A 25,470-nucleotide genomic window follows, 5' to 3' on the forward strand; every position below is an offset into this window, starting at 1 on the left:
AGGTTCACATTTATCCAGCTCTCTTCGCTGAACGCTCACATTGGGGTTTCTGTGTAAATCCCAAAATCCTTTATTCAGACAAAACCCCCAATAGAACCACTCGCTATAATGAGGTAGAAGGAGACACTTTGGACTCCGTCTGGTCTCTGTTCCGGGGGTGTCCCATCATTTTAGGCATCTTTTTAGCGTGTGGACGACCACAGTTCTCTACACATCTAAAAAGATGGATACCACCAGAACAGACAACAAATGGAGGCAGACTCTCCATCTGCCTCATTATAGTGAGTGGTTCCGTTGAGGGTTTGCGATGAAAAACTTTTTGAGGGATTTACACGGAAACCCCAACATAAGTGCTCATTGTAGACATAACAATGTGATCTCAAAACGAAGTTAAAAAAAAAGTGATCTCAAACGTGATAAAAAAACTGTTCTGTACCCCAAAATGTTACTAAGAAAACCTCTTATCCCACAAAAATATAGCCCCCACTTAAGTCTGTCATCTGTTTACGTTACTAGAAGAACAAAGCAACATGGCTTCCACAGATATCACTCATAATCATAATGGTTTATTATGGTTTTCCAATGTGTCCGTAAAAATATTGTCTGTCCATGATTTTTTGATAGCTGTACAGAAGAAATAAAAAGTCTAATTTGCAACCCTGTTGATAGCTGCATTGTCTACTCGTTGCTGACTATATCCACTCCTCCAATATAAAATTTGAGATATGGAATCTTAAGTTTAGGATTTAATTCAATTTAGGGATTGAAGTCTGCTTCTTCCACCTGTAGGGGGTGGTGGAGCCCTGTGATGTAGATGTAGGTTATGCTGTATATTTCATGTCTGTATTGTGAGATAATACAGTCAGGGCCAGAAATATTTGGACAGTGACACAAGTTTTGTTATTTTAGCTGTTTACAAAAACATGTTCAGAAATACAATTATATATATAATATGGGCTGAAAGTGCACACTCCCAGCTGCAATATGAGAGTTTTCACATCCAAATCGGAGAAAGGGTTTAGGAATCATAGCTCTGTAATGCATAGCCTCCTCTTTTTCAAGGGACCAAAAGTAATTGGACAAGGGACTCTAAGGGCTGCAATTAACTCTGAAGGCGTCTCCCTCGTTAACCTGTAATCAATGAAGTAGTTAAAAGGTCTGGGGTTGATTACAGGTGTGTGGTTTTGCATTTGGAAGCTGTTGCTGTGACCAGACAACATGCGGTCTAAGGAACTCTCAATTGAGGTGAAGCAGAACATCCTGAGGCTGAAAAAAAAGAAAAAATCCATCAGAGAGATAGTAGACATGCTTGGAGTAGCAAAATCAACAGTCGGGTACATTCTGAGAAAAAAGGAATTGACTGGTAAGCTTGCGAACTCAAAAAGGCCTGGGCGTCCACGGATGACAACAGTGGTGGATGATCGCCGCATACTTTCTTTGGTGAATAAGAACCCGTTCACAACATCAACTGAAGTCCAGAACACTCTCAGTGAAGTAGGCGTATCTGTCTCTAAGTCAACAGTAAAGAGAAGACTCCATGAAAGTAAATACAAAGGGTTCACATCTAGATGCAAACCATTCATCAATTCCAAAATTAGACAGGCTAGAGTTAAATTTGCTGAAAAACACCTCATGAAGCCAGCTCAGTTCTGAAAAAAGAATTCTATGGACAGATGAGACAAAGATCAACCTGTACCAGAATGATGGGAAGAAAAAAGTTTGGAGAAGAAAGGGAACGGCACATGATCCAAGGCACACCACATCCTCTGTAAAACATGGTGGAGGCAACGTGATGGCATGGGCATGCATGGCTTTCAATGGCACTGGGTCACTTGTGTTTATTGATGACATAACAGCAGACAAGAGTAGCCGGATGAATTCTGAAGTGTACAGGGATATACTTTCAGCCCAGATTCAGCCAAATGCCGCAAAGTTGATCGGACGGCGCTTCATAGTACAGATGGACAATGACCCCAAGCATACAGCCAAAGCTACCCAGGAGTTCATGAGTGCAAAAAAGTGGAACATTCTGCAATGGCCAAGTCAATCACCAGATCTTAACCCAATTGAGCATGCATTTCACTTGCTCAAATCCAGACTTAAGACGGAAAGACCCACAAACAAGCAAGACCTGAAGGCTGCGGCTGTATAGGCCTGGCAAAGCATTAAGAAGGAGGAAACCCAGCGTTTGGTGATGTCCATGGGTTCCAGACTTAAGGCAGTGATTGCCTCCAAAGGATTCGCAACAAAATATTGAAAATAAAAATATTTTGTTGAGTTTGGTTTATTTGTCCAATTACTTTTGACCTCCTAAAATGTGGAGTGTTTGTAAAGAAATGTGCACAATTCCTACAATTTCTATCAGATATTTTTGTTCAAACCTTCAAATTAAACGATACAATCTGCACTTGAATTCTGTTGTAGAGGTTTCATTTCAAATCCAATGTGGTGGCATGCAGAGCCCAACTCGCGAAAATTGTGTCACTGTCCAAATATTTCTGGACCTAACTGTATGTTAACAACGTGTAGTAGGATGTATTAATCAGATAGATATGGGCTTTTAGCGTGCAAAGACCTACAGAAATGTCACCATCTAGTGGCCAGTTTAGATATCACGGAAGAATAGATTAGATATGCAAAGGGTTAAGATTAGGCCTGGGAGGAGTTAAGGGATATAGTAAACCTTGATTTTTGAAGACAAATTCAGTTAATGTTCTGCCTAGCAAGAGAAGAGCCTAGGCGCCAGGGTTGGTGCCGAAAACCTGAGGCCAATCCCAAAAGGTCTGTAGGTTGGATCTCATCCCGACAGGGCCTGTTGAAGCCACCATGTTGTGACTCGGACGGGGAGTTGGATCGAGGAAAATTGGACAAACCCGGGGTACCGTACGCCCATGTGAAACACTCTGAGGGAATCGATGAACAAAGGAGAAGCTGCCGCGGCTCATACAGTAGCCTGGGAGTGGTGAAGCTGCTGTTGCACCTATAGTGGGAGCTTTTAGACAGAAGGAGGGCTAACAATGCATTTATATGGTAGTCCTAAGGGGATGTTGAACAACTTGTAGCCCTAACGTTGAACAACTTGTTTGCTATGCATCCGATAACCGAAAGTAAAGACTGTTTTGTTAAAGAGACCCTGTTGTGGTGTGAACTCTTTCCGGCAGCCCTTTCAGATGAGAACGGAAAGTCCTGAAGTAGCAAGTGAGTGCCATGTACCCTACACAGAGATGCACAAACATTCGGCGGACCATTGAGGAAGGAGTGCAATGCGCTAGCGGGTCCTCCAACACCCCCCCTTCCTTCACAAGTTACAATACGCACCATGGTAGTTGAGTAATTTGAAGATCCAGGACCTCAATACAAAAGCTCCATTGGGGCCCCCAAGTATAGCAGGTGTTTAATAGCATTAAGGGCACTTTACACGCTGCGATATCGGTACTGACATTGCTAGCGAGCGTACCCGCCCCCGTCTATTGTGCGTCACGGGCAAATCGCTGCCCGGGGCGCACAACATCGCTTACAGCCGTCACACTATTTACCTTCCCTGCGACGTCGCTGTGGCCGGCGAACCTGCTCCTTTCTAAGGGGGCGGTTCATGCGGCGTCACAGCGGCGTCACACGGCAGCTGTCCAATAGAAGCGGAGGAGTGGAGATGAGCGGGCAGAATATCCCGCCCACCTTCTTCCTTCCTCATTGCCGGCGGCCGCAGGTATGATGTAGTTCCTCGTTCCTGCGGTGTTACACATAGCGATGTGTGCTGCCTCAGGAACGACGAACAACCTGCGTCCTGCAACAGCAACGATATTCGGGAAAGGAACGACGCGTCAACGATCAACGATAAAGTGAGTAATTTTGATAGTTAGCGGTCGTTCCTGCGTTTCACACGCAACGACGTCGCTAACGAGGCCGGATGGGCGTCACGAACTCCGTGACCCCCAACGACATCTCGTTAGGGATGTCATTGCGTGTAAAGCGGCCTTTAGTCTTTTCATATGGGCCAAAGGGACTTTTGGATCCCTTAGTCTCCAGAGTCCGGGTGCGAATGCAACCCCTGCGCCTACTTTGCCCCTGCACCTATTGTAGTTGTGCCCCTGCACCTATTGTGCATTTATGTGGCCTCTAATTTATAATGACACTTTATAATGTAAAATTCTGTCACCTGAAGCAACATCTGTAATCCTCCTTCCCATCAGGTGTCAGTCCCACCAGGACAGATTTTCCAGACCGGTATCTATTTGTGAAGTAGTTCAGGAAACTTTTTTCTATATCAATAATAGTAATTGCTCTCTGAAAAACAAGCAAAATATTTTAAGGCCATAAATCACATTTCTGCTTATATAATATATCCACGCTGCGTTTTTCTCATTTGTCCGGTATCTTCTAAGCCATAAAAAAATACATATAGGGTAAATCAAAATATTTTGTGGCCCTGTACACAGACTATATTCACTCATATTAGTCCCTGTATTCAGCGCTCCTGACAATGAACACCGGTCAGGAGTAAAGGCCGCTTTACACGCTACGACATCACTAAAGCGATCTTGTTGGGGTAACGGAATTTGTGACTCACATCCGGTCGCTTTAGCGATGTCTTTGCATGTGACACCTATGAGCGATTTTGAATCGTCTCCAAAAACAGTCAAAATCGTTCATCGGTGACATGGGGGTCTATTCTCGAATATCGTTGCTGCTGCAGTAGCGATGTAGCTCCTCGTTGCTGCAACAGCACACATCGCTCCGTGTGACACCGCAGGAACGAGGAACCTCTCCTTACCTGCGTCCTGCCTGCAATGAGTAAGAAAGGCGGTGGGCGGGATGTTACGTCCCGCTCATCTCGGCCCCTCCGCTTCTATTGGGCGGCCGCTTAGTGACGTCGCTGTGACGCCGCACAGACCGCCCACTTAGAAAGGAGGCGGATCGCCGGTCACAGCGACGTCGCTAGGCAGGTAAGTAGTGTGACGGGTCTGAGCGATGTTGTGCGCCACGGGCAGCGATTTGCCCGTGTCGCACAACCGATGGGGACGGGTACCCACGCTAGCGATATCAGTACCGATATTGCAGTGTGTAAAGTGGCCTTAAATCCAAAAAGGACGACAAGTATAAAGCAAGAAGGAACTTTAAGTATCCACTGCTGCGTTTGGCTAAAAATTGCCAAAACTCTGTGTGTGCAATTCCAGCCTTTCATATACTAAGAAAAGAGGAGGGCACCAACCCCTGGGATCACCCCTGGCACTAGAAGCATGTGATCATCATAAGGAGAAAAGAAGTGCCATAAATGAGGGATCACCAAACAAATAAATCAATAATTATAAATAAGTTTATTACATATCAAAAACATTTTTGTGTCACACAGCACCTGTGGTGTGAAACAACCATAGCCAAACCATTAAAAACAATGGATTGGCTATGGTTGTTTCACACCATTTATGACACTTCTTTTCTCCTTATCCTGATCAATTCCAGCCTTTACATGCAGTTACAATTCTAAGGTTTCTAAGGTTTATATGTTTGGAAACTGCGGTGCAGTGCAGTTTCACTTGGTGGACATCAATTTACAAGCAATGGTTTGCTCACTGTCCCCAGGTCCATTGAAAAATCCATAGCTGCTGAATGTGTTCTCTGTTATTGTCTGCAGCGCTTACACGTCTGAGCTTAACAGCTCTGCCTGAGTTGACAGCATGAGCTGCTCAGAGCCGCTGAGCTCACTGATTGGCTGCAGTGCTATTTACGCCACATCAGCCCTACTGACAATAACAGAGACTGGACCCAGAAAGGATGAGCAAAGCACAATTCTTTGTTAAAAAACAAACAAGCTGCAGATGAGGGGCAGTGGTTATTGTAAAACTGGAAAATCCCTTTAAAGGGAACCTGTCATCAGTTTTTTGCCCTATAAGCTATGGCCACCACCAGTGGGCTCTTATATACAGCATTCTAACATGCTGTATATAAGAGCCCAGGCCGCTGTGTAGAACATAAAAAACGCTTTATAATACTCACCTAAACTGGTCGCTGCGGTGGATGTGGGTCAAATGGGCGTTCTCGTCGTTCTCCGGTGCCGGTGCCGCCTCTTTCGTCCATCTTTGTCCTCATTCACTCATGCGTGGGACACTCGCCGGTCCCACGCATGCCCACTAGAATACTTTGATCTGCCCTGCTCAGGACCTGAATGCCAACGATTGTGTATGATGTCGGACGTGTCATGCACCGCGGCTTCAGAAGGATGACAGAGGCGGCGACAAAGATGGCCGAAAGAGGCGGCGCCGGCACCGGAGAACGAGAACGCCCATTTGACCCACATCCACCGCAGCGACTGGTTTAGGTGAGTATTATAATGTGTTTTTTATGTTCTACACAGCGGCCTGGGCTCTTATATACAGCATGTTAGAATGCTGTATATAAGAGCCCGGTGGTGGTGGCTGCAGCTTATAGGGCAAAAAACTGGTGACAGGTTCCCTTTAAGAAACTCAAACCATAACATTGAATGCAGTAAATATTAGATTCATAATAATGTATATCTTGCAGTGAAAGTACCTGTAACTTCCAGATGCCTTTGCTCTCCTGCGCAATCTTGCTTACGGTCTCACCCATGAGCGCTATCAGCATGTTCAGCAGGAGGATGTAGGTAAGTATGACATAGGTAATGAGCAAGAAGATAAATATTGTCTTGTACTTGTAGTTCTCAGTGAACTCGATATCTCCCATTCCGATAGCAAACTTGAAGAGTTCTTGAGATGTGTAATATAAACTATTATATGACGCTGGATCAGCTTTACAGCAACGTTTGGTGCTGCAGGTGCTATTTTCATTCCTGCCATCTCCATCTTCAATAAGTGTCACCAAGGCTGCCAGACAACACGAAAACAGAACAATACTCTCAATATATCTACACTGTGTGACGAATTATTAGGCAAATGAGTATTTTGATCACATGATACTTTTTATACATGTTGTCCTACTCCAAGCTGTATAGGCTGAGAGCCAACTACCAATTAAGTAAATCAGGTGATGTGCATCTCTGTAATGAGGAGGGGTGTGATGTAATGACATCACCACCCTATATAAGGTGTGCTTAATTATTAGACAACTTCCTTTCCTTTGGAAAAATGGGTCAGAAGAGAGATTTGACGGGCTCTGAAAAGTCCAAAACTGTGAGATGTCTTGCAGAGGGATGCAGCAGTCTTGAAATTGCCAAACTTTTGAAGCGTGATCACCGAACAATCAAGCGTTTCATGGCAAATAACCAACAGGGTCGCAAGAAGCGTGTTGGGCAAAAAAGGCGCAAAATAACTGCCCATGAATTGAGGAAAATCAAGCGTGAAGCTGCCAAGATGCCATTTGCTACCAGTTTGGCCATATATCAGAGCTGCAACGTTACTGGAGTATCAAAAAGCACAAGGTGCGCCATACTCAGGGACATGGCCAAGGTAAGGAAGGCTGAAAAGCGACCAACTTTGAACAAGAAACATAAGATAAAACGGACTGGGCCAAGAAATATCTTAAGACTGATTTTTCAAAAATGTTATGGACTGATGAAATGAGAGTGACTCTTGATGGTCCAGATGGATGGGCCAGAGGCTGGATCAGTAAAGGGCAGAGAGCTCCACTCCGACTCAGACGCCAGCAAGGTGGAGGTGGGGTACTGGTATGGGCTGGTATCATCAAAGATGAACTTGTGGGACCTTTTTGGGTTGAGGATGGAGTGAAGCTCAACTCCCAGACCTACTGCCGGTTTCTGGAAGACAACTTCTTCACACAGTGGTACAGGAAGAAGTCGGTATCGTTCAAGAAAAACATGATTTTCATGCAGGACAATGCTCCATCACATGCATCCAACTACTCCACAGTGTGGCTGGCCAGTAAAGGTCTAAAAGATGAAAAAATAATGACATGGCCCCTTTTTTCACCTGATCTGAACCTCATAGAGGACCTGTGGTTCCTTATAAAATGTAAGATCTACAAGGAGCGAAAACAGTACACCTCTCGGAACAGTGTCTGGGAGGCTGTGGTGGTTGCTGCACGCAATGTTGATCATAAACAGATCAAGCAACTGACAGAATCTATGGATGGTAGGCTGCTGAGTGTCATCAGAGAGAAAGGTGGCTATATCGGCCACTAATTTATTGGGGTTTTGTTTTTGCATGTCAGAAATGTTTATTTCTACATTTTGTGCAATTTTATTGGTTTACCTGGTGAAAATAAAAAAGTGAGATGGGAATATATTTGTTTTTTATAAAGTTGCCTAATAATTCTGCACAGTAATAGTTACCTGCACAAACAACCTCCTAAGATAGCCAAATTTAAAAAAAACCCACTCCAACTTCCAAAAATATTAAGCTTTGATATTTATGAGTCTTTTGGATTGATTGAGAACATAGTTGTTGATCAATAATAAAAAAAATCCTCTAAAATACAACTTGCCTAATAATTCTGCACACAGTGTAGATAGACAGGTAGACCGAAATTTTTTTTTTTTTACCCCTGGTCTGCTAACATAGGGCAATAATCAAGAATGAACAATAATATGAAGGCTCGTTCGGCTGATTATCGGCCTGTGTAAAGGGACCTTAACAAAGAAACATTTAACAACTATTCCAAGGAAAACTCTGACAACTCTCATGGGACACAATGTTGCTTATTATTGATGAGCGGGCACTACCATACTCAGGTGCTCCGTACTGGTAACTAGTGATGAGTGAGCATTTGCATGCTCGGGTGCTCGGTACTCGTAACGAGCAGTTGGACGCTTGAACGGACTCGACTCTTGTACGAGTATAATGGACATCAATGGAAAACTAGAGCATTTTTCCAGAAGATTTCCAGGAAAAATGGTTGAGTCCTGCATTGACTTTCATTATACTTGGATGCTTGAGCCACACCCATCTGAACATCCAATTGTTCGTTATGAGTACCAAGCCCCCAAGCATGGTAGGACTCACTCATCACTAGTTACGAGTACCGAGCACTTGAGCATGGTAGTGCTTGCTCATCGCTATAGGTTACGAGTATCGAGCCCTCAAGCACGGTAGTGCTCACTCATTACTATTCGTTGCGAGTACTGAGCACCCTGAGCATGGTAGTGCTCACTCATCACTATTCATTACCAGTACCGAGCACCCGAGCATGGTAGTGCTCGCTTATCACTATTTGTTACGAGTGCCAAGCAACTGACCATGGTGGTGCTCACTCATCACTATTCGTTACGAGTACTGTGCACCCTGCATGGTAGTGCTCATTCATCACTGTTTTTTACCAGTATAGAGCACCCGAGCATGGTAATGCTCACTCATCACTATTCGTTACCAGTACTAAGCACCAAAGCATGGTAGTGCTCACTCATCACTATTCCTTACGAGTATCGAGCACCTGAGCATGGTAATGCTCACTCATCACTATTTGTTACAAATACCGAGCGAGCACCCGAGCATGGTAGTGCCTGCTCATCACTATTCGTTATGAGTACCGTGCACCCATGCACAGTAGTGCTCGTTCATCACTGTTTGTTACGAGAATAGAGCACCTGAGCATGGTAGTGCTCACTCATCACTATTCGTTACGAGTACCGAGCACCAAAGCATGGTAGTGCCCGGTCATCACTATTCGTTATGAGTACCATGCACCCATGCAAAGTAGTGCTCGTTCATCAATAGTACTTATATTGATTCTAATGTAAAGACCCTTCTGCTTATAAGTGGGGTGGTGGTACAACTTTCCATAAAAGCGCTACTTGAAATGATATTTTCGATGGGGTGATGTTTTGAGGACCAATGTGATGAGTATAAATATTTTATTTTTTAATTCTATGTTTATTATGTTCCAGAGTCTGATGAAACCCCAGAGCATATTAAGGGACACTTCCAAGATTCACTCATCTCTAGTTAACGTTAATAAAAGTATCAAATAATGGTCGTTTTCTCCATTTTCTTCCACCTATGAATTAGAAAGAGCTCTCTACTGTAACTGACCCTGAACTCACCTCATCTGTGCAACATGGTTATATGACTTCAATGTGATGTGCATGATTTATATTACATTTATGTTTTTTCTCCGTAAAAATATAGGAAGCCCGTTGCATTCAGAATATACTTTTCCCGAGTATCCCCCATCGTCTTCCACTCCCTTCCTTAGCACATGGATTGTCTCTCCCAATTTAATGAAGAAAAAAAAAAACAACACTGTCCCATTGAATAACAATGGTCTGAGAGTCATCTGTCAAAAAATCGAGTAGCACTCATCCAATGCATACATACGTGGTATGAGCCCTTATAATGATAATATTCTTAATTTTTCTAATTGGTAATTTTGTGGCTCAATCATCCTAAATTTATGTTCGCTCTGTGTTTTTTGAAGATGTTTTTTTAACACCTTTGTTTGCAGACTTAAGATCTCAATGTAAAGTTTGGTGCGGATTCCACAAACAAATAGCGTTAAAAAACTAATTTCACTATTTTTGGTAATGGATTTTTCTGAGTCATATTCTGAGTCTTTAGTCAAGCAATCAGTTGCAACAGACATGTAGGGTATAAGGGACATCATCGCTGCAGCCAGGTAAACAGGGGACTGGCGGGGGACGTATTACATGATGTTGGAGGGAATTTAATTGGTGCTCACTGATTGCTATTTTTATTGTTATTTTCTGACTATTTCTGAGTTTAGGCATATTTTTCAGCAACATGGAAAACCCTTCTAAATATATATTTAGTAGGCACCAGTCACCAACATGGAGAAGTGACAGCGGTTATCCATATTACCAGGTTATGTCACTAATGTGAAAAAGAAAGTTAGAGAGCGAATTACAAAAATGTCTGCATTTTTCAACAAATAGCTCTATGACTGATGATGAACGATAAACAGACAGAAAACAACGTAATGTAGAGAAATTAATGTTTGCAAGATTAAACTAAAACCAGCTTTACATGTTACGATTTCGCATACGATATCATATGCGATTGTAACCGCCCCCATCATATGTGCGGCACGTTCAATTTGTTGAATGTGCCGCAGAAACGATTAACCCCCGTCACACGTACTTACCCGTCCATACGACCTCGATGTGGGTGGCGAACGTCCACTTCCTGGAGGAGAGGGACGTTCGGCGTCACATCGACGTCACGCCGCAGCCGGCCAATAGAAGCGGAGGGGCGGAGATGAGTGGGACGTAAACATCCCGCCCACCTCCTTCCTTCCGCATTGTGGGCCGGGAGCCGCAGGACGCTGGTAAGATCTGTTCAATGTTCCCGGGGTGTCACACACTGCGATGTGTGCTACCCCGGGTACGATGAACAATCTGACGTGCAATTCGGCAGGATTCAACGACGTGTATGCGATGAACGTTTTACCGTTGCAATCGCACGTACCTGTCACACACTACAATGTACCTTACGATGCCGGATGTGCGTCACTTACGGCGTGACCCCGCTGACACATTGTAAGATACATTGCAGCGTGTAAAGCGGGCTTTACATGACTTATTTTATTAATATTCTCTAGACTACACTATGAAAAATAATCTGCTAGAAGAATTGCTGATTTCTTAGGGAGTAGAAGTGACTTGTATTTCATACCTGCTGCAAATCCAATCAGGAACAGAATATAGACAAACATGAAGCGAAGCATATCCCGCAGTATCATCTGCAAAACAGAATCAGTTATTTGCAGGATGATATCATCTTGTCATTTTGGGTGATAATATAAATTATAAGAATATTCAAAGTACAAAGTGTAAGGAGACATTACAGTGTACCACTTTTCTTCCTACAGGAATATACAATGGGTGAAATAAGTATTGAACACATCAGCAATTTCCTAAGTAAATATATTTCTAAAGGTGCTATTGACATGAATTTCTCACCAGATGTCAGTAACAACTCATCCAAACTCATCCAATCAAATTATAAATGTCCATAAATTCAGTTATGTGTAATAATGTGTAATAATGAGACATGGGAAAAAGGATTGAACAAATGAAGAAAGAGAGGTGCAAAAAGCCATGACACCAGATAAACTCTATCAGATCAGTAATTAGGAAGCAGTCCTGCCACTTAGTGAAAAATAATATCAGTTGGTTCAACTGATTGCCTATAAAAAGGTGTCTCACTACTAAGGTGCCATGCAAGAAACATCTAATGATGGGTAAAACCAGTGAGCTGTCTCAAGACCTTCACAACCTTATTGTTGCAAAATATACTGATGACATTGGTTACAGAAGAATTTCTAAACTACTTTGGGTGCCAGTGATTATTGCTGAGGATATAATCAGAAAGTTGAAAGAACATTATTTCACCATAAACCAGTGCTCACCGCAAGATTCCAGGCAGAGCAGTGAAAACAATTTTCAGAAATGTTGTCCAAAAATAAAGGACCAGCAATATAGAGCTACAGAAAGACCTGGAATCAGCAGGTACAATTGTGTCACTGAAAATGAAAAGTAATGCACTCAACCTCCATGGCCTGTATGCACACTCACCACGCAAGAGGCCATTGCTAAATAAGAAGCATGCTCAAGTGCGTTTAGAATTTTCTCAACATTTAGCGTGTGAAATACTGGGAGAATATGGGTCTGGTCCGATGAGACCAAAATTAATCTCTTTGGCTACAATAAACACACCATGTTTGGAGGCCGAAAGACACTGCATATCACACCAAAACACCATGCCAACAATGAAGTTTGGTGGTGGGAACATCATGGTGTGGGGATGTTTTTCAGCATATGGAACTGGAAAACTTCATATAATTGAGGGAAGGATGAATGGACAAATGTACAGAGACATTCTTGATAAAACTCTGCTGCCATCTACCAGGACAGAGGCGTATCTAGGGGGGCGCTGGTGGGGCATCTGCCCCGGGCGCAGTGTCAAGGGGGCGCTGTATCGCCCACTGATGCAGCACTCTGAGTCTCTCCAGCGGCCAGGGACGGCATCAGCACCTTTCAGCAAGGGCGGTTATGTATGCTGCAGCCCCTGGGCTGAGTTCCGGGGCCCTCAGTGCTCATGCCGGCATCCGCACTTCCCTGGCTGATGGCTCTTACATCCACACCTGAACGCAGACTTCTCTGCGGTCTGCAGGGTCTAAGTTCATCTGTGGGCGGAGCTAGCATACAGCATGCACTGCGTCCAATAGAAAAGGTAGATGCTAGAATGTATGGGCTCCTTCCAGGTATGATTTGTCATGAAGCTAGTCACGACCACTAACCTTGAAGTAGCCCGTACATTCTAGGCTCAACCCACAGATGAAGACACTGTCAGACAGGAGCCAAAGCATCAACTTCATGCTGAGCTGTATGTCCTGTCCCACCACTCAGTGCTATATACCCCCAGAACTCTCTATTCACCCCACCCCAGTGCTGTATACCCCCAGAACTGTCTATTCATCCCACCCAGTTCTATATACTCCCAGAACTGTCTATTCGCCCCACCCAGTGCTATATACCCCCAGAACTCTCTATTCACCCCACCCCAGTGCTGTATACCCCCAGAACTCTCTATTCACCCCACCCCAGTGCTGTATACCCCCAGAACTCTCTATTCACCCCACCCCAGTGCTATATACCCCCAGAACTCTCTATTCACCCCACCCCAGTGCTGTATACCCCCAGAACTGTCCGTTATCTTTTCTAATGTTCTCTGTACAACTCAGTTGCGACAATTGGCTTGCACCCATCTCACAAACAACCACAGGTACTGGGGGTGCTTTCTAGTTCCTTTCTTTGGTGCAGAGAGCTGAGAAATTAAAATGGAGAAGCTTTCAAAGGGCACAGAGAATGAGGCCCAAGATGGCATCGCAGTGTCTGCAGCCTCAGTGAATCCAGGAAGTGTCTCACCTACCAACTCTCATCTCTCCCTGGTTACCATAGTGACCAGGCTATAAAGGATATTGATCAGACATCGTCCAATACAGTCCCTTGCTAACACATACCACCACCTGATGGTCTCCAGTGCTATTACAGAGCAGCAACTTACAGTAAATTTGACAGAACGACACCAGGCAATACATCAAACCATAAAATATTCTACAGACTTCTATGAATGCAGAAAGTTTTTTAATGGCCCCTTCTGGGTTGTTACACCTGTACTGTCAGACACGGCCATTACACAGTACACAGCAGGGGCACACATATAAGATTGTCTCAGCACAAGAACATTTTTTTAAACACACCCAATTGTGGAGACTATTACTATTCCAAGATGTATTGATTAGGATCTCTTATAGAAACAAAAGAGTTAACACCGCGCTGCCATACAGTAACAAAGCTTCAAAGGTGCATTGAAGATCAAAAGTGATTTTTATTCAACGCATTTCGGAGCAGGAAAGCTCATTCCTCAGGAATAAATCCCAGATGTACATACTCCTGAAGAAGAAGCTTTCCTGCTCTGAAACGCCTAGAATAAAACTCACTTTTGATCTTCAAGAAACCTTTAAAGTTTTGTTCCTGTGTTAATGAAGCACCCCAGGGCTTTGGGGTACTCGGTCCCGGGCCTTGTATTTACTGGGACGTATCACGGGTGGCCGTTGCCCGGTTCCGTAACCTTGGGGGTCGCTTAAAAAGGGGAATTGTACAAGGGAAAAATTAAAATAAAGTGTTTTCGTGACTCCACTTGCGGTATGCGGCTATATAGGGAAAGACGCCACTACAAAGTCTCTCACTGCTGGAGCTGATAGTATTGGGCAGCTTGGATATTACGGCTCTCCGTAAGTAGAGCTAGGCCCCAGGGGAAGATGATGGTGGTTGTAGCATACTGATGCAGAGATGTAGGAAGAATTCAGACAACACAGGGGCTGCGGTTTAACTTGTGCTTTACTCACTGGTTTGGAGTATTTGCAACCCAGCTGGTGCTAGTCTCTACCAATCCGGTATTCTCTTTGTTCCAGTACTGGTGTAGTGACCTGGTGAGCTTTACTTCCATGCACCCGTTTGTAGTTGGTGGGTCCCTGTGGCCTAGAGCGTTTTGGGGTCCCATCCGTTTGTCACAGTCCTGGCCCATATGGCAGGCAGCTTGAACTTCTCGGGTCGGACCTCTGTCCCCGTTCCCAGGTTCCCTCTTTGCTGCTGTGCCCCGGACACTAACGTCGGTAAAATCCTTGATGGTCCCCTCACCGGGCAGATTTTTATCAGGTGAGCCTGAAGCGTCTTCCTGAACTAGGGCTCTGCACCCCGCCGGCGCTCGGTCCAGTGAGTACTCACGCCGTACTCTCCCTGGCATCCGTACTCCTTTTTGCCCACTTAGTCACTTTACACTTTTCCTCTGTGTACTGACTTCTGGCTGAACGTCTTACTGCCTTCACGTCTTCAGACTTACTGTCTGACAAGATGTTGGTCTCCCATCAATCCACTGACTAGCCCCTCCGCCTCCTGGGTTTCTGACTAGTGGATTGGATGAGTCTCGGCCAATAGGTAGTCATCCATCAGTTCCGTCTCTAGCCTGTCACTCAGTTGGGGGAAAAGGGCGTGGATTTGTGTGTGTGTGTTGTTTTACCAGCACTGGTCTTCCAGGAATCTGGGGTTAGTTGTAGTACCCTGTGGCACCTGAGACTTGGGGGCGCCAAATTAACCCTTTCATTTACATAAGTGATCCTGTTCAAATGCTATAGAGACAATTGCAGCCGGAATCTCACCATCCATTCGCACATAGTAATCGTGACTCTCACAACTACCTCAGATGAACGACACTTGCCTTAACTTCATTTTACCCCCACCCGGGTAAGACCCTATCTGCACCTTTTGTCTTTCCAGTTCCCACAATCTAAGATCTATTGAACTATAAAATGTACTTTGTCCGTCGAACAACTCCTTTAATTTATGGACATCTATGGTTTGATTTCTTTGCCTGTGTCGATTGGATGGGTTGTTACCAACATCTGGTGAGAAATTTCTGGCTATAGCATCTTTAGAAATTTACTTACTTAGAAAATTAGTGATGTGTTCAATACTTATTTCAGCTCTGTACATGTTCACCACACTGCATCTTTACATGTCAATATTACAGAGGGAGATTGTAAAAACTGCATAAAGCCATATGTACAAACAGGTTCAATTTATTCCAATATTTAAAGACATACAGTTAGGTCCAGAAATATTTGGACAGTGACACAATTTTCGCGAGTTGGGCTCTGCATGCCACCACATTGGATTTGAAATTAAACCTCTACAACAGAATTCAAGTGCAGATTGTAACGTTTAATTTGAAGGTTTGAACAAAAATATCTGATAGAAATTGTAGGAATTGTACACATTTCTTTACAAACACTCCACATTTTAGGAGGTCAAAAGTAATTGGACAAATAAACCAAACCCAAACAAAATATTTTTATTTTCAATATTTTGTTGCGAATCCTTTGGAGGCAATCACTGCCTTAAGTCTGGAACCCATGGACATCACCAAACGCTGGGTTTCCTCCTTCTTAATGCTTTGCCAGGCCTTTACAGCCGCAGCCTTCAGGTCTTGCTTGTTTGTGGGTCTTTCCGTCTTAAGTCTGGATTTGAGCAAGTGAAATGCATGCTCAATTGGGTTAAGATCTGGTGATTGACTTGGCCATTGTAGAATGTTCCACTTTTTTGCACTCATGAACTCCTGGGTAGCTTTGGCTGTATGCTTGGGGTCATTGCCCATCTGTACTATGAAGCGCCGTCCGATCAACTTTGCGGCATTTGGCTGAATCTGGGCTGAAAGTATATCCCTGTACACTTCAGAATTCATCCGGCTACTTTTGTCTGCTGTTATGTCATCAATAAACACAAGTGACCCAGTGCCATTGAAAGCCATGCATGCCCATGCCATCACGTTGCCTCCACCATGTTTTACAGAGGATGTGGTGTGCCTTGGATCATGTGCCGTTCCCTTTCTTCTCCAAACTTTTTTCTTCCCATCATTCTGGTACAAGTTGATCTTTGTCTCATCTGTCCATAGAATACTTTTCCAGAACTGAGCTGGCTTCATGAGGTGTTTTTCAGCAAATTTAACTCTGGCCTGTCTATTTTTGGAATTGATGAATGGTTTGCATCTAGATGTGAACCCTTTGTATTTACTTTCATGGAGTCTTCTCTTTACTGTTGACTTAGAGACAGATACACCTACTTCACTGAGAGTGTTCTGGACTTCAGTTGATGTTGTGAACGGGTTCTTCTTCACCAAAGAAAGTATGCGGCGATCATTCACCACTGTTGTCATCCGTGGACGCCCAGGCCTTTTTGAGTTCCCAAGCTCACCAGTCAATTCCTTTTTTCTCAGAATGTACCCGACTGTTGATTTTGCTACTCCAAGCATGTCTGCTATCTCTCTGATGGATTTTTTCTTTTTTTTCAGCCTCAGGATGTTCTGCTTCACCTCAATTGAGAGTTCCTTAGACCGCATGTTGTCTGGTCACAGCAACAGCTTCCAAATGCAAAACCACACACCTGTAATCAACCCCAGACCTTTTAACTATTTCATTGATTACAGGTTAACGAGGGAGACGCCTTCAGAGTTAATTGCAGCCCTTAGAGTCCCTTGTCCAATTACTTTTGGTCCCTTGAAAAAGAGGAGGCTATGCATTACAGAGCTATGATTCCTAAACCCTTTCTCCGATTTGGATGTGAAAACTCTCATATTGCAGCTGGGAGTGTGCACTTTCAGCCCATATTATATATATAATTGTATTTCTGAACATGTTTTTGTAAACAGCTAAAATAACAAAACTTGTGTCACTGTCCAAATATTTCTGGACCTAACTGTAGTTATAATTTATAACAATATGTCATATATAATAATGAATACCAATAATATCTATCACACATAAATGTATTATAGGTTCTCAGAACTGGAGATATATGACTTAAAGCTGTATCATGAGGGGTGGAGGTGGAGAGGTGGGACATTTTCCTGGATTTCCTGAATGTTTTAATGAAAGTACAAGCACTTCTTCTGCCTCGCCATCAGTTTATGGCTACATCACACAAATGTATTTTTTGGTCCAAGTGCTGTCATTAAAAAAAAACAAAACAAAAACCTGACCTCACATGGACAAGATCATTCAATTGGGCTTTTCAGATTACCGTAGTTTTTTTACAGAAACCAAATGTCCATGTGGAAAAAAATGTATTCCGGATACCAAACAGCTATACAGACTATGGGATGGGTGTGCAACAGAATATCGGATCCCATAGAGAAAACCGTATTAGGTCTTATAAAATGTAATAACTATATATATAATATACTACTAAGGAATTCATTTGTTGGTCAAATTTGTATGTAATATTCGAATCCATGCTTTCTTTCTTGTCTATTGTATTGCATATTTCTTAATAAAATGTAATAACTCTTAAAGTATAACAATGGCTGCCATATGGATGTCATATAGATTTAAAAAAATATGGAAACGAATGGAAAATCATCCGCTTTTTCTGGATAAAAATTGGATGATTACGTGGAGGATCTTTAAGTACACTTGTGTCAACTTAGCCAATGGCAGCTCCATTGATCTGAGATAAATCTTGCAGGCTGACATCTTTGCAATTGCAGTCGCTAAATTAGTGTTATTAGGACGTCTTAAAAGGGTAATGAATATAAAGATGACTATCCTGGTGACAGGTGTCCATTACAATCATAACACCCATCATCCTGACGTCAAAAGGAAATGGACATTTCCCTAGACTTAGTTGTGTGGTCATTAACATTTAGCAAATCCATACAGGTAAATGTTAACCATGTGGACAGAACAAACATGAGTAGGAACGTCACCGACCTTCTCAATCATCACAGCGTAAATTCCCATTTGCTGGAAGCCTCGTGTGAAGTATAGAACATTGACCCAGCTCATTGCTAAGCAGATGACCATAAACGCCACATACTCATGTCTCCCAAGAAAGTACAAGAAAGCGGACATCAAGACAAAAACTGACTGACAAAAACTAGAAGAAACATATAAATATAAATTAGAAGAGTCAGATAATAGGAAGGGCAAAAGGGGTCAATTTACTAGGGACCTCCATCATGTAGGGTCTCAATCTCCAAGATGTCTTAAAGGGTTATTCTCGTAAAATACATCTTTGTACCGTGTTAGCCAGTAGAGATAAAAAAAGTTTGTATAAAAGAACTGAGAGTCCTCAGTGGTTGATACCTTTTAATGGCTAACTGAATAGATGGTAATATATAGCAGCTTTCGAGACTACTCAGGTCTCTTCATCAGGCTCAGTAATTTTCATACGCCCAGTTGTTACTGAGCCTGATGAAGAGACCTGAGTAGTCTCGAAAGCTGCTATATTACCATCTATTCAGTTAGCCATTAAAAGGCATCAACCACTGAGGACTCTCAGTTCTTTTAAACAAACTAGGGTTATTCCCAAAATTGTAAGTCATCCCCAAGCAATGAGATTGAGGATAGATTACTGATTGATGGTTGTCCAACTGCTGGGACAATCACTAAATCCAGAGACTAAGGGGTGCTTCACACACAGCGAGCTCGCTGCCGAGATCGCTGCTGAGTCACGGTTTTTGTGACGCAGCAGTGACCTCATTAGCGATCTCGCTGTGTGTGACACTGAGCAGCGATCTGGCCCCTGCTGCGAGATCGCTGCTCGTTACACACAGCCCTGGTTCGTTTTCTTCAAAGCCGCTCTCCTGCTGTGACACACAGATCGCTGTGTGTGACAGCAAGAGAGCGACAAATGAAGCGAGCAGGGAGCAGGAGCCGGCGTCTGACAGCTGAGGTAAGCTGTATCCAAGATAAACATCGGGTAACCAAGGTGGTTACCCGATATTTACCTTAGTTACCAGCATCTGCAGCTCTCACGCTGCCTGTGCTGCCGGCTCCGGCTCTCTGCACATGTAGCTGCTGTACACATCGGGTTAATTAACCCGATGTGTACAGCAGCTAGGAGAGCAAGGAGCCAGCGCTAACCCGATGTGTACTGTAGCTATGGTAGGAGAGCAAGGAGCCAGCGCTCAGTGTGCGCGGCTCCCTGCTCCCTGCACACACAGCTGTGCGCTGGTAACTAATGTAAACATCGGGTAACCATACCCGATGTTTACCTTAGTTACCAGTCTCCGCAGCTTCCAGACGGCAGCTCCGTGCAAGCGCAGCGTCGCTTGCACGTCGCTGCTGGCTGGGGGCTGTTCACTGGTCGCTGGTGAGATCTGCCTGTTTGACAGCTCACCAGCGACCATGTAGCGATGCAGCAGCGATCCTGACCAGGTCAGATCGCTGGTCGGATCGCTGCTGCATCGCTAAGTGTGAAGGTACCCTATGGCTGCAGAGAAATCTGGTCTGCAATGCTCCATCTTGGAGCGGTGATGCAAATGTTATATATCTGCTCTATTTCTTTTCAGTGTAACTGCCAGAGAAAGCTGAGTCCAGTGCTCCACTATTTCCGGCAGTCCTGTAGACAATGAATAAAGTAGAGGTCGAGCATGTGCACCTATATTCCATTCAAGATGGGACTCTTCAGAACTTGGTTTCCAAGTTTCTGTCATGCAATGTTCAGCTCTGAACACACCTGCTGGCACGGTGACATCAGACTCTGTTTACACTGCAGAGTCTGACATGCAACCTGAAGCTTCTGGAGTATTCAGCCAGAGCCGGGCGTCGGCTGTATCAGGTTCACTGGTCTTCAGCTTTGCAGGAGTTAATGCCGGCAGACTGGTGAGCAGGACATAAGTTCTCAGATTGCTGATTGCCGTATGCAGCTCTCTACTTCCTATATTAAGCACGCCTTTCTTACTGTTTGTGCCAATTGTAGCTCCAGTGATCCCAGTCTTGGTGTTTCTCCTGTTTATGGTGATTCATTCTGAGCTTCTGAGTTGTGTGAGCGTTCCCCTGTTGTGTGTTACTTCCTCCCCTTTTGCGTTGCCCCCCAATAAACATATTGTCTCTCCTGTGTGTTTTGAATGCTGTGTGTACAAGTTTCCGTTCTCCCTTGTCCGTGTCATTTTGTGGGGTTTTGTCTTTGTGTTTTCTGGCCCGCCCTGAGATTGTGGGAGAGGTGGAGTAAGATCAGGGTCCGGACAAGAGTTAGGGTCATGCTGGGGGCTCGAACCTTGTTACCATCAAATGTACCTACGAGATAAGGCACAGCACAGGGTCACAAGTCTTAGGACCAGCCTAGGGGCTTCTGTCCTGTCTCCATATAACGGGTGACAATTTCAGAGCCCTGTTTTACTAATCACTAGGGGTCTCAGACATCCAGCATCCAGTAAATGATCTCCTATTATAGGAGATAATTTACTATTTTGGGAATAACCCTTTAACTCTACTTTATCCATATTCCAAGCACCAAGACACAGGAGTTTGAAAATCTTTTCATTGTATCTCCATCAGCAACAAATTACATGTACATCAGGGGAAATAAGTATTGAGCATGTCACCAATTTTCAAAGTAAATATATCTCTAAAGGTGCTATTGACATGAATTTATCACCAGATGTCGGTAACAACCCATCCAATCAACACGGGCAAACAAATTAAACCATAGATGTCTATTTATTTAGTGATGTGTAATAATAAATAATGACACAGGGAAAATATATTGAACATTTAAAGAAAGAGGTGCAAAAAGCCAAGGAAGTCATGACACCAGTTGAAATATATCAGTAATTAGAAAGCAATCCTGCCACTTAGTCAAAAATAATATCAGCTGGTTCAACTGATGGCCTATAGAAAGGTGTCTCATTACCAAGGTGCCACACAATAAACATCTCATGATGGGTAAAATCAGTGAGCTGTCTCAAGAACTTCAGGTCACAATCACACCTGAACAATGCATGTGACTAGTTTCTCCATACAGGAGAAGTCTTGAAGCTGTAATGACCAGCAAAAGCTTTTGTACAAAGTATTAAATAAATTAATGTTTAATACTTTTTCCCTGTGTCATATCTCATTAATCTCATTATTACATATCACTAAAGTTATGAACATCTATGGTTTGATTTCTTTGCCTGTGTGGATAGGATGGGCTGTTACCGACATCTGGTGAGAAATTCATGTCAGTAGCACCTTTAGAAATATTTTTACTTTGGAAATTGGTTCAATATTTATTTTGCCCACTCTATATGTTTCCCAGACTGCATCTTTACATATAACGTTCTTCTTTATTAAAGAAAGGGTTTTCCCATTTAATAAACATTTTTTCATATATTTTCTTATTATTTGGTCATATATTTTGGCCAGAGAGTGTGGAGAGCGGCTACAAATTGAGTCTCTAGCCATGAAGGACCAGTCCTGTCCTGCACTATTTGAATGGGCACTGTGTAATTCTTAATGTCACCTGAGGAGGTGCTGCAGTAAAATAGAGCAGTAACTGCCACGTTTTCCCATGGGGACATATTGTGATGGAAGGTTGAACTAGGTCTTTTTTCAACCTAAGTAACTATGTAACTATGTAACACATGCAAGGACAGTAACAAGTAAAGAACCCCCTTTAAATAGAGGAGATTGCTCCTGAGAAAGCAGAGGAAAACCTTGAGGAAGCAGTAATAATTGTGTAGAAAGCCACATAGGACTACACTTTTCTCATTCAAAATCTACATGTTTCCATCAAAAGCTTCTGGCTTACTTTGTAAATCTGGAACATCTATATTAATTTTAATTTTTCAACTACATTTTGCTTTACATTGAAATAGAAGAAATAGCCAAAAAATGGAGACTTACAATAAAACTTCACTGTAGCTGTCAACAAGCAATGTCTTCAATGACAGATGTCTCTGCCTTAAGTACTGGATCTATAAGGAGGACCAAACAATGTATATTTTATCCTTATTACTAAAGAATATTTAAAGCAATTTTCATACGCCCAGTTGTCAGCCTTTTGTAAAGGAACCACAATTAGAAGAAAAAACATCCGTTACAAGCATAGCAAAAATAGATGCAACATGGAAACCAATGTTTCTGTTTTTGCACAATACCCTTGGACGATGATTAAACACATAAAGAACAAAACACAGGTAGCACTGTGGGGTACTTTATTTATCGTATTGAGATGGGTCAATAAAGCACCCTCACTTCACTTTTTCTCATGCTTGAATGGGGTGCTGCCCAATTTTTTTAGATAGATAGCTGGCAGGATCAGGGCTGAGCAAAGTGTGGCCCACTGGCAACATTTGGCCCTCTGACTTTTCCAGTCCAAACTGAGACATCCAGAGGGTTGTGGGCTACACCATCCTCTCTTCCTCTGCCCGTCCTCCATTGCTAGTCCTCTGTCACCACTATCCGGATCCTCAAGATGCAGACAGGGGTGAGAACATTGGTGGAAGTCGGGGCTGCCGATCCTTTCTTCCACCAATCAGTGGGTGAGACAGCAGATGCAATGATGTGACATCATCACGTCTGTTGTACAAAGAGTCAGTGCAGCAGAGTGTCAGGAGAAGGGGAGCGAGGTGAGTATGTGGTGTTTTTTTTCTGTTTTCAAATGTGTATGGGATGTTTGCATGTACAGTTGAAACCAGAAGTTTACATACACTATCTAAAAAGACACATCTCCATGTTTTACTCACTATCTGACATGAAATCAGAATAAACCTTTCCCGTTTTAGGTCTATTAGGAACCAAAATTATTTATATTTGCCAAATGCCAGAATAATGAGAGAGAGAATGTTTTAGCACATTTTTATTACTTTCTGCAAAGTCAAAAGTTTACATACATTTCATTAGTATTTGGTACCATTGCCCTTAAAATGTATGACTTGGGTCAAACATCTTGGATATGCTTCCACAAGCTTCTCACAATAGTTTTTTTTTTTTTTAAATCAGATACTTTTTTTATTAAAACAGAGTACATACAACAGAATAACAAATCGGCATCCAAATTAAGATTATCACATCTATTACCCCTTTAACTCCCCCTCCCGCCAACCCCCCACCCCGGCAGCAACACTTCTCCCCGATACTACATCCCATTTAGTACACACTTAGAATACCCTCCAACTGCATTATAGAACCATCCCGTTCACCCCTATGTGCAGGAGGAACAACTAGTAACACAAATAAAACAAAACACACACATCAGAGGTCTCAGACGGCCATCCCGGTCCCAGACCCGTTTACTGGTCCATCACTCGTCTTATTCGCATTGCAGCCAAGGAGACCACAGCTTCTCAAACATTTTAACATTCCCCCTTCTTTCATACACTCCCTGTTCCAGCTGAAGAATACATTTCACCCTTTTAATGTACTCTCCCCTGGTCGGGGGGTCTTTTTTAATCCAGGACCTGGCGATTTCCTTTCTTGCCGCATACAGCAGCCTAGCAATGGCAATTTTCATATTATTTTCCACCCCAAGCTCCTCAACATATCCCAATAGGCATATCACTGGTTCCCTGTGGAGGACACACCCATATGTTCTTCCTATCTTGTGGATAACCTTAGTCCAAAAGGAGACCAGTCTCGGACAAGACCACATCATATGAAAAATACCTGCGTCAGGTCCCTGACACCTTGGACACTCCGAATTCCTTTTCAACCCCATTTTAAACATCAGTAAAGGAGACCTATATACCCGGTGAATCACGTATAGGTGAGACAGTCTGGCCGGTTCGCTCATGGAAAGTTTAGGGACATACTCTAAGATACTCTCCCACACCTCCTCCGTTATCGGCCAAACTTCCTCCTCCCATTTAGATTTAGCTTTAATTGGGTAGTCTAAAAGAAAGGTATGTAGTATATCTTTATATGTGCCAGAAATGATCCCTTTAGTGCTTCCTTCGCCCTTACACACATACTCCAGTACCAGGTCAGTCTGCATGGCCACACTTTGTTTAGCCGCTTGGGCTGCAATCGCATGTTTTAATTGACTGTAGTGGAGCCAGCCGGACGCCGGTAACTGAAACTCACTCTGTAACTGCGGGAACGATTTCACAATTCCTCCGTCCAATATCTGATGCATGTATATTACACCCTTGCGTCTCCACTCCTCAGTATTCCCCATTTTCTGAATCTCCGGGAGATTACTGTTATCCCAGATAGGTGTAAACTTAGTTAACCGGGTCACCCCTCTCACCCTTTTCAGCCTATCCCAGGTCTTATTTATAAGTGCCATTGTAGGAGATGTTCTACCCAGGAGCCCCACTGCACCATCCTCTAGTCCCATTACCAATGGACTTCTACCCACTATGTATTCCAGCACTTCTTTAATGCCCCCATCTTTCTCTCGATCAGACCAGCCCCTGAGGTGTTGACATTGCGCCGCCATATAATACAATTCCGGATTTGGGATTGCTAGACCCCCCTCATCTTTCGGCCTTTGTAAAGTCTCTAATCGCACCCTAGGCTGCTTTTTACCCCACACCAGGTCCCTAAACAGTGAGTTTATCCCTTTAAATCTTTTCTTTGAAATACAAACAGGGGCATTGTGCAGTATGTATAGGAGTTTAGGCATTACTACCATCTTTAGTAAATTAACTCTTCCAACAACTGACTTTGGCTCTCAATTTTTTAAGGAGCGGCCATAAGTTCACCTGTATGTATTTTTCTACTGGTAAAGATATCTGGATACCTAGATATTTAAATTCGTCC

The 25,470-nt window shown here is 43.3% G+C and overlaps 1 protein-coding gene across 2 annotated transcripts in view; it reads right to left on the reverse strand.

The window, feature by feature from the left end:
- TRPV1 (transient receptor potential cation channel subfamily V member 1) overlaps positions 1-25,470 on the reverse strand; it is an 80,479-nt gene that overhangs the window by 15,493 nt on the left and 39,516 nt on the right. For both annotated transcript variants that reach the window (XM_075335181.1, XM_075335182.1), the window contains exons 10-14: positions 22,612-22,682; positions 18,712-18,877; positions 11,559-11,625; positions 6,529-6,839; positions 4,157-4,284 (exon numbers count right to left, since the gene is read on the reverse strand). In XM_075335181.1, coding sequence (XP_075191296.1) covers positions 4,157-4,284; positions 6,529-6,839; positions 11,559-11,625; positions 18,712-18,877; positions 22,612-22,682 — 743 coding nt within the window. The remainder of the gene's footprint in view (positions 1-4,156; positions 4,285-6,528; positions 6,840-11,558; positions 11,626-18,711; positions 18,878-22,611; positions 22,683-25,470) is intronic.

Source organism: Anomaloglossus baeobatrachus, chromosome 2 (assembly GCF_048569485.1).
Source record: "Anomaloglossus baeobatrachus isolate aAnoBae1 chromosome 2, aAnoBae1.hap1, whole genome shotgun sequence".
Taxonomy (NCBI): Eukaryota; Metazoa; Chordata; class Amphibia; order Anura; family Aromobatidae; genus Anomaloglossus; species Anomaloglossus baeobatrachus.